The 17,038-nt window shown below is 39.7% G+C and overlaps 1 protein-coding gene across 1 annotated transcript in view; it reads right to left on the bottom strand.

Annotated features, from left to right (window-relative positions):
- Nucleotides 1-17,038, bottom strand: part of DNAH3 (dynein axonemal heavy chain 3) — a 248,499-nt gene that overhangs the window by 215,681 nt on the left and 15,780 nt on the right. Inside the window, exons 8-13 of the mRNA XM_027527056.1 lie at nucleotides 12,136-12,261; nucleotides 10,567-10,762; nucleotides 8,016-8,195; nucleotides 3,788-3,924; nucleotides 852-957; nucleotides 526-704 (exon numbers count right to left, since the gene is read on the bottom strand). Of these exons, the coding sequence (XP_027382857.1) occupies nucleotides 526-704; nucleotides 852-957; nucleotides 3,788-3,924; nucleotides 8,016-8,195; nucleotides 10,567-10,762; nucleotides 12,136-12,261 (924 nt within the window). The remainder of the gene's footprint in view (nucleotides 1-525; nucleotides 705-851; nucleotides 958-3,787; nucleotides 3,925-8,015; nucleotides 8,196-10,566; nucleotides 10,763-12,135; nucleotides 12,262-17,038) is intronic.

Raw genomic sequence — 17,038 nt, 5'->3', positions numbered from 1 at the left:
AGACTCCAAATTTCTTTTTTACATTAGCCAGTCCCACCTCCTACCCCTTACAACCAAAAATGTATTGACTAACATATGGTCATCAGTAAAATTAAGGCATGATATAGAGTTTAAGATTGAATAACAGTATCCCCACACCCAGACAGTAGAAGTCTGCATAGAAGAGATTCTGAGGGCTGACTGTAAGCATGCTGTATCTTCGAATGTGTGACAGGTGGCCAGTGAGAGGGCCTGTGAGCTCAGACTGCCAGGTAATATCTCTCTGAAGTTGTCTGCAAGAAAGCAAAGGCTAAAGGATCAGAGATTAACTGCCTCAGGATTCTTTCCATCTTCATACTCTGGTAGTTTTCTCCTTATTGTTTATCATCTCGCCTGAACCTAGAGTCCCTGCAACCCTCACTTTGGGGGCAGAAACAAGTTGAATTGGAAGTTCAGCCTGGTCATTGCTGGAAGGTGCAATCCCCTTTTTCATTCTCCCGTTTGTGCCAATTATCACTGCTATTTCCCTGCATGCAACAATAATACCTGGTGTTGGTGTCCCGGTTTACATCCACTTGGAATTGAATCAAACGGTCTTTAAGATTTTGGGCTCGTTCACAGAGATCATAATTTAGGGTCATGGTGTCAAGGCAGAACATGGCCAAAGGCACAGTTATGTGCATGGATGCAATTTCATTTCTCCGCTTTTTAATGCTATTGATCCTCTGTAGAAAAGAGCAGATTCAGTAGTTTAATTTGTCTTTAGCCTCTATGCATTTGCCCCTAGCCTCATCCCCGGCCAATACAGTGCTATTGGACTGTCTGTAACATGTAACCAAGATATAAAAAAAATGTCAAGTGGCATCTCCTACCATCACAAAATCCTCAATTTCATGATTTTCTTTCAGGAATTCACTGATGTTTTGTTCTGCCGTGTTATCCAATAAGTCATCATACTTTTTGTATACATTTAAGTATCTTCCATATTGAAGAGCAGAAAATCAAAGATACAAATACAGGTCACCAAATCAGATTAGTCAGAGTGGCAAACAAAGAGATAATATAAAAACTAGTCCAAACTATACAACATGGCAAAAGGCACAGTGAACTGGGAATTCAGAACTTTGCCTTCAAATTCCAAATTTTGCCACTTCTGAGCTACATGAACTTAGACAAAATATTTCTATTTTTCAAAGGTCAGTGTCCTTAATTTTAAGTGGAAACAACACCTCATTGGACTGTTGTAAAGCTATAATATAAAGCAATTAATGCTATGCCTAACATACAGTAAATGTGCAATAAACAATACTTCCTATTCCTCCTTCTAGTTCTAAAATTCTATGTCTATATTTTAAGATGAATATTCGGGAACTAATGAACCTGAAGTCTATTGAATAGAATTCAGTTTCTCTCTGTCTGTTGTCAGATGTAAAAATGGCTGGACAGATTTTCCCGAAATTGGAGGATGTTTTGTGACACGCAGTAGGCAGAATTAACTTTGCAGAGCCCAGTGGTATACTTCCAAGAGTTGGCCAACACTTTAGAGACTGAAACTAAGATACAGAGAAGCTTCTGGAACTGTCAGTCCAGAAAAACAAACTATATGTATAAGAATAAACAGGGTAAACAGAGGTTTCTAATAGAAGATCCTAGGTTGAATTCATGAGGGCAGAGCTTCCAAATCTGAGGCCATGATTTTCAGAATAGACAAGCAGCTGTTCTCAAATGGAGGTGATTTTGTCCCCAGGGGGCATTTGGCCATGTCTGAATACATCTTTGGTTGTCAAAAGTAGGGAGGGTCCTACTAACAAGAAGAAGCCAGGGATGTTGCTAAACACCCTATCATATAAAGGACAGCCTCTCGTAATACAGAATTTTTTGGTCTAGTCTTTTTTGCTTCCCTTCCTTTTGTTCTCTTCTCTTGTGATTTGATGACTATCTTTAGGGTTGTGTTTGGATTGCATTTTCTTTTCTGTGTGCCTATCTATTGTAGATTTTTGATTTACAGTTTCCATGAGGTTTTGACATAGCAGCCAACACATATATACACACACACAAACTCACACAAGGCTGTTTTAAGTTGCTGATATCTTAATTTCAAATGCATTTCCAATATCTTGCAGTTGAACTCTCCTCCTTTCACGATTGCTGATTTTGATATATTTGTGTGTGGATGATTTTCTTTCTTTACTGTATGTTTGCCTTTACTGGTGAGATTTCCCTTTTGTAATTTTCTTTTTTCTATTTGTGGGCTTTTTGTTTTTGCCTAGAGAAGTTCCTTTAGAATTTGTTGTAAAGCTGATTAGGCAGTGTTGAATTCTCTTAGCTTTTGATTGTCTATAATGCTTTTGAGGGATTGGGGGCAGGAGGAGAAGGGGACAACAGAGGATGAGATGGTTGGATGGCATCACTGACTCGATGGACATGAGTTTGAGTAAACTCCCGGAGTTGGTGATGGACAGGGAGGCCTGGTGTGCTGTGATTCATGGGGTTGCAAAGAGTTAGACACGACTGAGTGACAGAACTGAACTGAAAGCTTTTGATTTCTCTGTCAAGTTTGAATGAGAGCCTTGCTGCATTGAGTATTCTTGGTTGTAGGTTTTTCCTTTTTATCACTTTAAATATACTGTGTCACTCCTTTCTTGTCTGCGGAGTTTCTGCTGAAAAATCAACTGATAACCATATGGGGTTCCCTTGTATATTATTTGTTGCTTTTCCCTTGCTGCTTTTAATATATTCTATGTCCTTAATTTTTGTCAGTGTGATTAATATGTGTCTCAGCATGTTCCTTCTTGGGCTTATCCTGCATGGGACTCTCTGCACTTCCTGGACTTGAGTGTTTCCTTTTCATGTTAGGGAAGTTATTGGCTATTATCTCTTCAAGTACCTTCCTATGTCCATTTTTCTCTCTCTTCTCCTTCCTGGACCACTGTAATGTGAATGTTGGTGTGTTTAATTTTATGCCAGAGGTCTTTAAGGCAGTCCTTACTTCTTTTCATTCTTTTTCCTTTATTCTGTTCTGTGGCAGTGATTTCCACCAATCAATCTGTTTTCCAGCTCACTTACTCATTCTTCTGCCTCATTTACTCTGCTATTGATTCCTTCTAGGGATTTTTCATTTCAGTTACTGTATTTTTCATCTCTGTTTACTTGTTCTTTAAATCTTCTAGCTCTTTGCTAAACATTTCTTTTATCTTCTCAGTCTGTATATCCATTCTGTTTCTGAGATCTTGGATCATCTTCACTATCATTATTCTGAATTCTTTTTCTGGAAGATTGTCTATCTCTACTTCACTGAGTTGTTCTTCTGGGGTTTACCTTCTTTCTTTATCTAGAACATACGCCATATAGAACATATGCCATCTCATTTTGTCAGACTTTCTGTGTTTGTGGTCTCTGTTCTGGAGGCTGCAGGACTATAGTTCTTCTTGCTTCTGGTGTCTGTCACCTGGTGAATGAGGTTGGTCCAGGGGTTTTTCAAGGCTTCCTGGTAGGACTGGTGCCTGACCACTGGTTAAAATTCAGGAATTTCTAAATTCCAGAATCTATCTGGTGCCAAGGCTTTCAGATAATAGGGGTAAACCTCTAATTTGAATTCTGGCTCTCCTATCTATTTGCTGTATAACATTGGGAAAGTTATGGTTTCTTCATCTGCAAATGGGGATAAATAGTAATCCCTATGTAAGTAAGTATTGGCTACTTATTATGTATTGTTTCAGGTCTGTGGGAATAGGGATTATTTATTTGATGATAGGTAGGAACTCTAAACCAATGCCAAAATGGCTAAGTTACAACTAAACCAACTTACTTGCAGGGACCAACTTGATTTTTCTGAAATACCTCGAAAGTTTGATCCACAAAGTCAGAAACCAGTTTTTCATCAGCATTAACAGTTCCAAGTATCAGATTATATCCTTTCAACTCTGGGAACAGGATAGATTCCACCTAAAGAGTAGAAACCACTTTTAAATGTCATAAGACATCCACAAGACACAAGGAGGAAGATGGCATCAAACTAAAATCTCTAGCAATGTACTCATTTCCAGGGATATCAGCTGCATTTCAATTCTATTTTCCCTCAGATGATGCTGGAATCACTCCATTATTCCCTTTAATTTTATTCTCCCTCTTCTTCCTCTTACTGGATTACTCATGTTTCAAATCCCTACTCTTTAAACTTTCATTTCCTTTAAGTGTCCCCCTGGGCCCCCAGTGGATGTTAGGTTTCCCTGCTTAAAGCTCACACTCTAAATTTATCCCTCTTGAACTCATCATAATTGTAATTAGATGAATGTGTAATGAGCTGTTCTAGGTTTGTTCTGGCATATTGATGCCATAAAGGCCTGGATCCTATCTGACTTCTTCACTATGGTGAGAGGCCTAACGAGCGTGGCACATAGTAAGTGCTCAATAAACATTGTGTGACTAAATAAATATTACAGTGGTACTCCTTCCCCTACCAAACACTTTTCCTCTCTAATGATAAGCTACTAGAAGCATGCTTTCCAATTCAAACTCTTCTACTAGCTGACTATGTGACCTTAGGTAAGCTACTTTCTGTGGACTTTCATTTTCTCACCTGAAGAAAGGGAGAAAGATACTAGATTCTTCTCTCAGTTAAGGGGGAAAAGCTATGTCTTTATGATCTGAGGCACAAAATAAATTTTTCCTGAGAATTCAACTTTCTAACTTCTTAATGGCACATGTGTACTTCTAAGAATGTTCTCAGTTGCATGGCTCATGTAGGCTACAAGTCCTTGTTGGGGGTCCACTGCTTTCCACTGCCCTCTCTGCTAAGAAGGATTTTAGTGATCTGTCTCAGAAAAGATTCTTCTGAATGCTTTACTGAGTTACATGGGGTATATGCAGTTGATGAGAATGCATCAATTTAGAAAGTGGCAAAAGCAAGTGCAACTGAACTTTCTCTTCCCTCTTTGGACAACCCAAAGGTTTTAAAACCAGTGAAGGAGCAACTTCTCTGCTGTAGCCATACTATAGACAGTGTTTGAAAGCAAAGATATGAATGAAATGGTTTAGGGCAGCATGACTGGAGTATTCAGGCAACGCAATAAATAGATCACAGGTGAGCAGGATAAAAAGACTGCCTCTTGGGGGAAGTCTTCAATTGAAAAATGACTTTAAATGTGGCTGATTTTCACTAGGGAGAACAATATAGAGGTTCCTTAAACACTAAAAATTGAGTTGCCTTATGATCTAGAAATCTTACTCATAAGAGATATATCCAGGGAAAAGTCTAATTCAAAAGGATCCATGCACCGTGATGACCACAGCAACACTACTTATAATAGCCAAGATATGGGAGCAACATAAATGTCCACTGACAGATATGGCACACATACATATATATACACACTCAGTCACAATAAAGAATGAAATAATGCCATTTGCAGCAACATGAATGGATCTAGACATTATCATACTAAGTATTAATAAGTCAGAAAGAGAAAGACAAATGCCATATAATATCACTTATGTGTAGAGTCTAAAATATGACATAAATGAACTTATTTACAAAACAGACTGACTGACATAGAAAATAAATTTATGGTTACCAAAGGGGAAAGGAGAGGGAGGGATAAATTTGAAATTTGGGATTAACAGATATACACTCAGTTCAGTTCAGTAGCTCAGTTGGTCCAACTCTTTGCGACCCCATGAATCGCAGCACGCCAGGCCACCCTGTCCATCACCAACTCCCGGAGTTCACCCAAACCCATGTGCATCGAGTTGGTGATGTGATCCAGCCATCTCATCCTCCGCCATCCCCTTGTCCTCCTGCCCCCAATCCCTCCCAGCATCAGGGTCTTTTCCAATGATATACACTACTGTATATAAAATAGATAAACAACAAAGAGCCACAGTTTAGCACAGGAAACTATATTCAATATCTTGTAATATCCTATAATGAAAAAGAATCTGAAAAAGCATATGCATATAAGTTGGACACAACTTAGCAACTGAACAACAATAATATATGTATATGTATAACTGAATCATTTTACTGTAAACGTGAAATGTTGTAAATCAACTATACTTTAATTAAAAAAACACACCTTTAAAAAAGTGGCTGACTCTCTTATACCCTGCAGAGCAGTCTGTAAAACTGAGCCAAGAACAACAGTACTCTTTCCAGATAATCATTGTTACTATCTGCTTATATCCCTGGCTCTCTGATCCCAGACTTCTTGGTTTTGTCATCACCTTCAGTATTTTCTCTTGTATACTTCTCCAACTTTGGCATTTCTCTGGCACTTTGAGTTAGAAAATTCTTCCATGAGGAGAGACTGACCCAAGCAATCTTATTTCACAATTGTGAAAGTAAGGCATCAACTGCTAATGCTGTTTTAAATTCTAATTATTGCAATTTTATAAAATCCTTCCTTTATCTCATCCAGCTTCCTTTTATTTATCTCTTTTCATTTCAGTCAGTGTTACAGATTCATATTTTTCTCAACTTTTGGCTACAACAAATATTTTCTGATATTTACTTTTGTTTCTTTAGTAGTAACTTTCTCACAAATACACTTTTCGTTCGCACCTTGAGTACAGTTTTCAAACATCTCATGCTGATACTTTTTTCTAACTTTTAAAATTCATGTTTATATATAAGGCAGGACTGAGAGGAGATAGGGTACTGTCCACCTGTTGCTGTTCTCAGGTATTCTTCTTAGATATTCAATCTGAAGGGTTATTCTTTTAAAATGTCACTAGCCAGATCAGAGACAATACAGTATGAGGGGTTCAGGGAGGGAGACTGTGCCCTGGGCATCTTTAGACAGAGAACTCAGATCCTGGACTGCTTTTTCTTAGTCTAGAAGAGTCATCAGCATTTACTTGGGTGTGGCTTTCAAACCTGGTACAAACTGTGACCTATGACTGTGTCTTCTTGGCATTACAATTCACTAAATCTACTACCAGCTCCTGCTGGGCTGTCTTGCAGCAGCAGCCACATAAGCCCTGGGCTCTCCCAACACAGCTGCTTGTAAACATTGCTCATCAACAGCAGTGAAGGGGAACTTGAGTGGTGTGTACTTTATCTGTCTCCAAGCCCCACACTTATCCTTCCAAATTACAGGATCTTCTCTTTCATTTCCTTCCTAGGGATATTGATTGTAGGAGAGCTGCCCACGCTTCTTCCCTCTCTGCACATCCAGTTTTCCTGTTAGTCTGACTCGGCTGGGTTAAAAGCCTCAATTTAGAGTTCTCTGGTGAAACCAACTGGAACATGCAGCTTCACATGCTTTCCTAAAAACTCCAACTCTAATCATGAGATCTTAGAACCCTCTAAGTACAGGGCTGCAAAGAGAAGCGTGCTTAAGGGTACCTGAGCATCATACATGGGGAGGGAGGGGGAGTGGGAGGCGGAGGTGAGGTGGGTAGAAACATCTCACAAGCCCCTTCCCTACGTGGGGCTGGACACTGGCCTCTCGCTACATCAACCACCTAGAAGGAGACATAAGATGGAATGCAAAAGAGTCACACTCATGTGGGTGATCCTGCCCAGTTCTAAAAGTCTGATAATAACTGAGATCTGATTAATAAAGTCACCCTGGAAAGGAAACTTGGAAAAAGGTTTCCTTTTCTAAGTTCCCTAGGCCAGGAAGGGAAGGTTTAATCTCTCCCCTAGAAGTTAAACAAACTAATAAACAAACAAACATATGGAGCTTTAAGAACTAAATGAGATACATAGTCTTATGAAAATTCTTGGCAAAGTGCAGAGCAACTGATCCATCATGAATTATTAATCCAAGATGGATATGGCTTGGGACACATCTGCTCTTTTGAGGTTGGCATCATGCACGTAACTCTGCTTGCTCACAAAGTAGATCTCAGTGTATTTGTTAATGGGATGCATGGAAATTTTTTTAAGGCCCCAATTCTCTTTCAGGGATTCAAGAGGGTGTACTCAGGCTATATCTCCCATAGTAAAGCCCTACTTTGCACAAGCAGCCATTTAAACATAACTTTTATTCAATATGTGAATACAAATAAAAACAAATAATTCAGTACTATACCTTGGGGATCCCTTTAGAGTTCTTAATAATTTCCAAGAAAGAGTTACGTATTAATTCCCAGCAGTCATCAAAAGATGGATTAAAGACAATAATTGGCTCATTGACTTCAAGCTTAATCATAATCAGCTGAGGTATAAAGAACTCCATTTCTTGGTAGGGCTCCTCAAAATCATTTCCATCCTTCAGGATACATAAGATATGGTGATTATTACAAAATGGAACCTTTTAGAATCAAAGGAGTGACTTGTACCTGTTCATAGTGCTACATGGGTACCAGAAAAGGAAATGTAAGGTACCATGCACTGTTTCTATTTAAAATAAGGGTTAAGTCTGGCTTAGCCCACCTGAGTTCACCCTCTCCCCCTTCTTCAAAGTATGTTTACATTGCTTGGAAATTATTTTATCAATATTTCCAAATCCTCCCCATCTGTTAAAATTCTGACCAAAATCTCCTCCTTTGGGAAGCCTCCCTGTTCCCCATGAAGAAATAATCTTCTACCTCTGAACTTCCTTATTTCCACTGCGTGTGGTATTTTATCTTTCTCTCATGAGATTTACATGCACAGGATCTGTGTCTGAACCATCTATGTCCTCCAAAATATACAAGGTAGCATTTAGTACATCATAAAAGCAGGTGGCACAAGGGGTAAAGAACCCGCCTATCAATGCAGGAGACATAACAGACACAGGTTTGACCCCTGGGTCGGGAAGATCCCCTGGAGGAGGAAATGGCAACCCATTCCAGTATTCTTGCCTGGAGAATCCCATGGACAGGGGAGCCTGGCAGGCTACAGTCCACAGGGTCACAAAGAGTTGAACACAACTGAAGTGACTTAGCACACATGTACAAGGGCTCAATAAAAATTTGTTGACTGAATCCAAAAGTATAAGAGTTTATCTGTACATCCCACATGGAGTTGCTGTTTAGCATATAATATATTTTAGACATTCAAAATGTCAACCTTTTTGCAGTAGAAATACTGATATGGAACTTTAGTGAAGTGAAAGTCACTCAGTAGTGTCCAACTCTTTGTGATTCCATGGACGATACAGTTCATGGAATTCTCCAGGTCAGAATACTGGAGTGGGTAGTCTATCCTTTCTTCAGGGGATCTTCCTGACCTAGGAATCGAACCGGGGTCTCCTGCATTGTAGGCAGATTCTTTACCAGCTGAGCTACCAGGGAAGCTGTAGCTCAGTTGGTAAAGAACTGATGTGGAGACATTTCTAATTCCTAACACTGGCTAGTAACACAAGATACCTTTCATAAAAGGCATGAAAGTGAAAGTGAAGTTGCTGTCGTGTCCGACTCTTTGTGACTCCATGAATTGTAGCCCACCAGGCTCCTCCATCCATGGGATCTTCCAGGCAAGAGTACTGGAGTGGGTTGCCATTTCCGTCTCCAGGGGATCTTCCCAACCCAGGGATCAAACCTGGGTCTCCTGCATTGCAGGCAGATGCTTTACTGTCTGAGCTACCAGGGAAGCAAGTGCCTAATAAAATTGGCATGAGGCAGTTGTAAAGTATTTGCTCAAATAATTGATTCTAAAGATTCAATTTAGAATCTAGAAATTCTAGATTTGTCTAAGGATTATTGATAAGCATTAGGTGAATGTCTACTATGTATCAAATACCCACACATTTTTTTCTTTAAGATATATTCAATTTTTAATTTTCCCTTTGTTTGAAATTTTAGAATGAAACTTGGTTGAGTTTGAGTCTCTTCTGCTTAGCCAAATAGATGATCACAATGATATGTATAGATTAGTCCACTGTAGAATGCTAACGGTGCAGTCTAAATTTGACAGCACTGGTTCTGTATTTTTTGAATAACAGGTCAACTGTTCATTTTTACTTTATTTGGCAAAATCCTTAGAACTTAACCTTTTCTAACCAGACAATTTTAAATTTTATCACTCTTTTTAAATTAAAATGGCACACAGTATAAAATACAAAAAAAATCTTCCTTGATTTCCCATGTTATCTAAATTTAAGGGAGTCTATGATGCTTTGAAAACCATCACAGTGTTTTAGTTTTTATCTTAGTGCTTTAGTTTTTATCTAGACTTCACTTAAGTAGTGTCATGAAAGTAGTTATTAATTAGGTCAATGAAGTCTCTTGTTTTTAGAGGCACCCATTCCAAAACCAAAGAATAAAAGCCCATATCTGCAATGAACATGCACAACACTTCCTAAATAGCAAGCCAAAAGACTGATAACAAACCCTTTTTAATCCCTTTTTTTTTTTAAACAGAGAGGATGAAAAAGTGACCACTCCTCTACAGTAGGAGGTAGACATTCCATTTTATTCACTCTTTCTTTAAAGTAATTTCTCTAGTTCTGTAGATTTTTACTATACAGAAGTAGGTAATTATCTTGGGAAAACTTGCCATGTATTTAAATAAATCATTTTTATAAACTAATAATCACCACATATGTGTTCAAGTCAAGAATTTTACTTTTTGGCCTGGCTTACAGCTGAGGACCTTACATGATTAAATACTGAGTCTTGATTCTACTCCAAAGAGTCTACTGCTGATCCCCTACATACCTTGTGTATCATGAAGAAGGAAACGAGGTCCTTAAGAGAGTTAATGACCAACTCCCTGAGCTGGAGGGACATGAAAGATGCAACGGAAGCAAAATATTCTTCAATGTTACGAGAGGAGTCATAGTCACTCTTGGGAGCAAAATGGATCCACTGCTCCTTCCGGGAGACAAATAGCTGGGCACAGGTGGGGATCCATCTGTAAAGAAAGCAGGGCATCTGACTGAGAATCCCAAGTTCCAAGATGTCCTCTCAGCCACTCCCAACTCTCCACCACAAGGTAGATGGCTCCTTTCCCACGAAGCAGCTCCGCAAGTTGGTACTCTCATATCTCTGGCCACTTCACCTGCCATCACCCCTTTCTGGGGAAGAAAGTAACAAGATTTGGATTGAGAGACTGTTTTCCCATTTAGCAATACCCAAATGGACAATCCTGCTGAAAGATGAAGGTGTCTATAGTTTATTATATTCAGAGATTGGGGTAAAAGGGCATAAGGAACTGAAATGTTCTGTCCAATTTCTCTCCCTGGCAGGTGTCTGTTTTCTGACTGAAACTTTACAGGGGAAAGGAAAGAGGAGAAAAGGAAGAAAACTTGGGAGGAGAAACTCCAGTGTGGTGGTGGCTGCTCAGAAGCTGAGAGCAGAAATAAGAAAACCGAAAGAAGAAATGGATGCCTCATTTTTCCTTTCATCCTATTCCCCCAATTTCTAATTCCCAACAGAAACTACTGGCATTTGCATCTTATCAAGTCCTTTTTCTGATGGCTAGAAAAGTATTTCTCTAAGAATCAGGGAAGTACTGGTAATAGTCATAGTTGCAGAGGTCATAATTACATTTAAGAGCTACTATATGCCAGCTATTACATAAATATTTTCTCTGCTAACAAAAATGGCTTAGTACATATCACCATCATTTCACATAAGGGAATTTCTCTAGCTCTGGACACAGTCCTGTACGCATTTGCAAAGGAAAAAAGAATTAAGTGACTAAAAACTCCCATCCCTGGAAATTTACAGGTGTCTATCTGGGCCACCTGAATACAAGTCATTCAAATGCATTATCCTTCCCTGGTGGCTCAGATGGTAAAGAATCTGCCTGCAATGCAGGAGACCCAGGTTCGATCCCTGGATTGGGAAGATCTCCTGGAGAAGGAAATGGCAACCCACTCCAGTATTCTTGCCTGGAAAATCACATGGACAGAGAAGCCTGGCGGGCTACAGTACACAGGGTCGCAAAAAGTTGGACACGACTGAACGACTACCACTGTGTGTAACCCAGCAAGGCCTAAAGGATTTCAGAGGGAGGGAATGGAAGTGCTCAACAAGCAATAGTAAGGATGAAGCTTCAAAAGGGCAAAGGAAGACTAGGAGTGAGGGTCAAAGAGCAGTGTATGTGAGGAGGCACAGAGGCTCTCCGGGATGGAAACGTGGAAGGATGAGGATAGAGGACGGTGTCAGAGAGAAGTCAGCAAAATCTGTGCACCCCCCAGGCTGGAGACCAGCTTTCACTTCAGAGAACTTTTGATTTTTATGACACTGTGACACAGCGCCATTCTGAGGCCAGATACTGACTTGTTGAGAAGAATTTGGCGTGCTTCCATGCAGTGTTTCTGAATGACATCCTGATATTCATGAGGCTGCAGAGGTAATTTTCCCGCCAGTAATTCTGCTGTTCGAACAAACCTGAGGTCTCTAAATCTGCCAAAAGAGAGGGAAAAACATCCTAAGCCAAGAAGACGCTTAAAAAAAAACTTTGTATGATGGATTCGGAGGAAATATACTTTCATTTTTCAATGAGAGGAGATTTAAACAGTTTAAAACTAATTATATCTGAAAAATCTGAGAGTCAGAGGAGGGAGTAGATAGTCCACAAGAACTCTTGCCAGGAGTGGGGAAACTCAGGAGCTATTACTGAGCCTTCCTATGTATCCTTCTCTGGGTAACCCGTGGGGAGTGGGATTTTGACACTGACTTGGCATTTGGCTGACTGGGAACTAGGATATGACAAGTCAAAGGTCTTTCCAATACAGGGTAAGACAGGTGAAGACACAAGAGGACAAGGCAAGCAAAGCATCACCTTCATGATCAAGTGGGTTCTACGCAGTCCTCAATGTGGCCCCTTGGTGAGCTACTCAAGACAAACTGGAGGACCACTTTGATCTGGATCCCAAAACCCTATAGACTGCAAGCCTCTGACAGCTCGTAGGCTCACCAAGATACCCACAGCATTCCTGGGAGATTGCCTTACACAGTGCAGGAACTCAGTAAATATTTGTTAAATGAACACTTGGATCTCTTCCTGTCCTCTCTGATGATCTTTTCTCTCCTATTTCTCTCAGGTTAATGGAGGTGCTGCCCTTTACCACACTCCCCAAGGCTTTTTTTTTTTTTTTTTTTAGCTCACAGGGCCAGCATTTCTCTTCCTGACACACCTATTCATTCATTTATTAATCATTCTTTGAAACCATCAGTGCCTACAACTTCCCCAACCAGATCTCTGCTCACTTTCTTAGCTTGCTCCAGTTCTCACTTCTCATTTTCATCATCCACTGTAATGACCCACTAGGCACTTTCCCTCCTACTCCTAAAATCCTACAGCGTACATTTCTATTCTTTTTTGATGGAGGTGATGAACTTAGTCTTCATCTTGTCTGGCCAGTCACAAAGCACTGCTGGGGAGGACAGAATTCGAGGACCTCACTCTCCATATACATTTGATATCCAACCTTAGCATGGCCCTGGTCACCATCTGATAATTATGTCACTCATCTTTAGTTCGATTGTAATAAACTTCCCACATTGGCCAGAAAAATCTATTCTTTGTTCAGACAAAGACCCTCATTCTGGCCCCTAAACCCTTCCCTTCACTGATCATTAGGTGACCTCTTAACATGTTTAAAGCTAAATATTACAGATCACATAAGAACATTTCTCCATAGCATTTCCTTAACAAATCTTTCTCATTGCTAATTTTTTGGTTCAGCTGACAAAAACCTAAATGATTTTGGTTCACTCTCGTACAGTCAATTGATACAGGCAAAATGGAAGACAGTGTGGAGAGTCCTTAAAAAAACAAGGAATAAAACCAACATACACCCCAGAAATACCACTTCTAGATATGTACTCTGAAGAAACCAAAACTGAAAAAGATCGTGTATTCCAAGAGGATGTACACATGAATTTAACTTGATCATATAAAGAAAATGACAAATTATTAAATGTATAGCTTTTACTATAAGAAGGAAATTTGACTTGCTTTTTTTCTAATCTAGTCCTTCTTCTTTATATTTATTTATTTTTAATTGATTGCTTTACAATATTGGTTTGATTTCTGTCATATGTCAACATGAATTAACCATAGGTGTACCTATGTCCCCTCCCTCTTGAATCTCCCTCCCACCTCCTGTACTTTCCTACCCCTATGGGTTATTACAGAGCCCACTGTAAGCTCTATTCACTGCAGCTCTATTTACAATAGCTAGGACACGGAGGCAACCTAGATGTCCATTGACAGACGAATGGATAAAGAAGCTGTGGTACATAGATACAATGGAATACTACTCAGCCATAAAAAGGAATGCATTTGAGTCCATTCTAATGAGGTGGATGAACCTAGAGCCTATTATACAGAGTGAAGCAAGTCAGAAATAGAAAAACAAATATTGCCTATTAACATATATATATATATGGAATCTAGAAAGATGGTGCTGATGAACCTATTTGCAGAACAGAAAAAGAGTTGGACATGACTGAGAGACTGAACTGAACTGAACTGAATGGAGGTGCAGACATAGAAAAGAGACTTATGGACAAGGGTTGGGGAAGAGGAAGGAGAGGGTGAGATGAATGGAGAGAGTAGCATGGAAGCATATACACTGCTGCTGCTGCTGCGGAGTCACTTCAGTCATGTCCAACTCTGTGTGACCCTATGGACTGCAGCCTGCCAGGTTCCTCTGTCCATCCACGGGGATTCTCCAGGCAGTTGTACTGGAGCAGGTTGCCAAGCCCTCCTCCAGGGGATCTTCCAGACTCAGGGATTGAATCCAGGTTTCCTCCTCTGCAGGTGGATTCTTTACTGTCTGAGTCACCAGAGAAGCCCAAACATATACGCTAACATACGTAAATAGACAGCCAATGGCAATTTGCTGTATGACTCAGGGAACTCAAACTAGGGCTCTGTAATAACCTAGAGGGGTGGAAAATGGAAAGAGGTAGAAGAGAGATTGAAGAGGGAGGGAACATATGTACAGCTATGGTTAATTCATGTTGATGTATGACAGAGATCAAACCAATATTGTAAAGCCATCAATTAAAAATAAATAAATATAAAGAAGAAGGAATAGATTAGGGAAAAAGCAAGTGATAAGAATTCTTCTTATAGTAAAAGCTAATAATAATTTGTCATTTTATTTATGTGATCAAATTAAATTCATGGGTACATTCTCTTGGCACTGAACCTCTGGCAATTTCATCAGCCTTGTGGCTGACTTTCTTGTTAATTTCTGCTGCTGCTGCTGCTGCTGCTGCTAAGTCGCTTCAGTCGTGTCCGACTCTGGGCGACCCCAGAGATGGCAGCCCACCAGGCTCCTCTGTCCCTGGGATTCTCCAGGCAAGAACACTGGAGTGGGTTGCCATTTCCTTCTCCAATGCATGAAAGTGAAAAGTGAAAGTGAAGTCGCTCAGTCGTGTCCGACTCTTAGCGACCCCATGGACTGCAGCCTACCAGGCTCCTCTATCCATGGGATTTTCCAGGCCAGAGGACTGGAGTGGGGTGCCATTGCCTTCTCTGTGTTAATTTCTAGGTTAATTTATTTTTTGAGGCCATAAACATGCTTCTACTTAAAGCAGAACTTATTAAACAACTACTGTATGCCAAGCACTGTTCTAAGTACTTCACCCAACAATTCCATTTTGCATATGAAGAAATAAGGGTCCAGAGAGATTAACTTCCCAAATCACACAGTTCATCAGGGACAGAGAAAGAATGAGAACCTAGGCTAGTTAGTTTCAGAGCCTACTCTATCTATACATTATTACTTTTCTATAAATTATTATTACATACTTCTGCCTCATTAGAAAACTACTTTTTTCTCATGTCCTGACTAGCACCTTTAATGCCTTAGAAAACTGAATTCAGAGAAAGGAATGTGCTTATTTCTTATGATTGATGGGCTCTATCCGAGGTTGACTCTACCTACAATTACTTTTTAAAATACAGGTAAAACTAAGAAAGTGAAAAACAATTAAGTTATCCAAGTAATAAGGCTCCCCAAAGACGAAACACAATCAAAGCTATAGATCCTCCTCAAACAAAATATTTGAGCTACTGATTAAGTTTAACCAATCACAATTACACAAACATGTCTGCCTCCAATTTTTCTAATAAAAAACCCACATGGTAGTAGCACATCATTTCATTAACCTGACCTTTTGGTGAACTCTGGTGGCCTCATTCTCCCACCAGGATTCACACTCATTCTTGAGGGGCTCATAAAAAAAAATCAATCCCAGTGCAATTGATTAATAGATTTAAAAAATGTGGTATAACAATAAAATGGAATATTATTCAGCCATAAAAAGAAATGAAGTACTGACAATGCTTCAATATGGATGAATCTTGAAAACATGAATCTTTCTAACTTAATGCAGCCAGACGTGAAAGGCCACATATTGTATGATTCCATTTATGTAAAATATTGAGAATAGGTAAATCCATGGAGACAGGAAGCAGATTAATATTCTGCCAGGGGCTGAGTGGAAGGGAGAAGTGGGGTAACTACTAATGACTACAAGAGTTTCTTTAGGGGATAATGAAAACATTCCCAATAAATTCAGGAAAGTTGTACAAATGTGTGAGTATACTCAAAATTGCTGTATTGTACACTTCAAGAGGGTGAATTTTAATTTTAACATCTTAATTTAGAAAAATGAGAGAGAAAAAGTGACTCCTGCCTCCTCTGAACTTCTACAATATCTGGCCAATTTAGTCACTGATAAATATAAGTGAGACTATTGTATGCCAACTCTGCACTGGCCCTGAGTTAAATAAAAGAAGTAGCTTAAAAAACTAAAAATAGATTGTTATATGATCCACCAATCCTACTCCTGGGCATATATTCATACAAAAATTATAATTTGAAAAGATATATGCACCAGGTCTTCCCTGGTGGCTCAAATAGTAAAGAATCTGCCTGTAGTGTGGAAGACCTGGGTTAGATTCCTGGGTCTGGAAGATCCCCTGGAGAAGGGCATGGCAGCCCACTCCAGTATTCTTGCCTGGAGAATCCCCACGGACAGAGGAATCTAGTGGGCTATAGTCCATGGGGTCACACAGAGTCGGACACGACTGAAGAACTAAGAAGCAGCAGCAAGAGCCCCTTTGTTCATAGCAGCACTATTTACAACCGCTGAGACATGGAGACAACCTAAATGTCCATTGAGAGATAAATGGTAAAGAAGATGTCAGGCATATACA

The sequence above is a fragment of the Bos indicus x Bos taurus genome, chromosome 25 (genome assembly GCF_003369695.1).
Source record: "Bos indicus x Bos taurus breed Angus x Brahman F1 hybrid chromosome 25, Bos_hybrid_MaternalHap_v2.0, whole genome shotgun sequence".
Classification (NCBI taxonomy): Eukaryota; Metazoa; Chordata; class Mammalia; order Artiodactyla; family Bovidae; genus Bos; species Bos indicus x Bos taurus.
The sequence above is the reverse complement of the archived record's forward strand: the minus strand, read 5'-3'. Positions and strand labels throughout refer to the sequence as shown.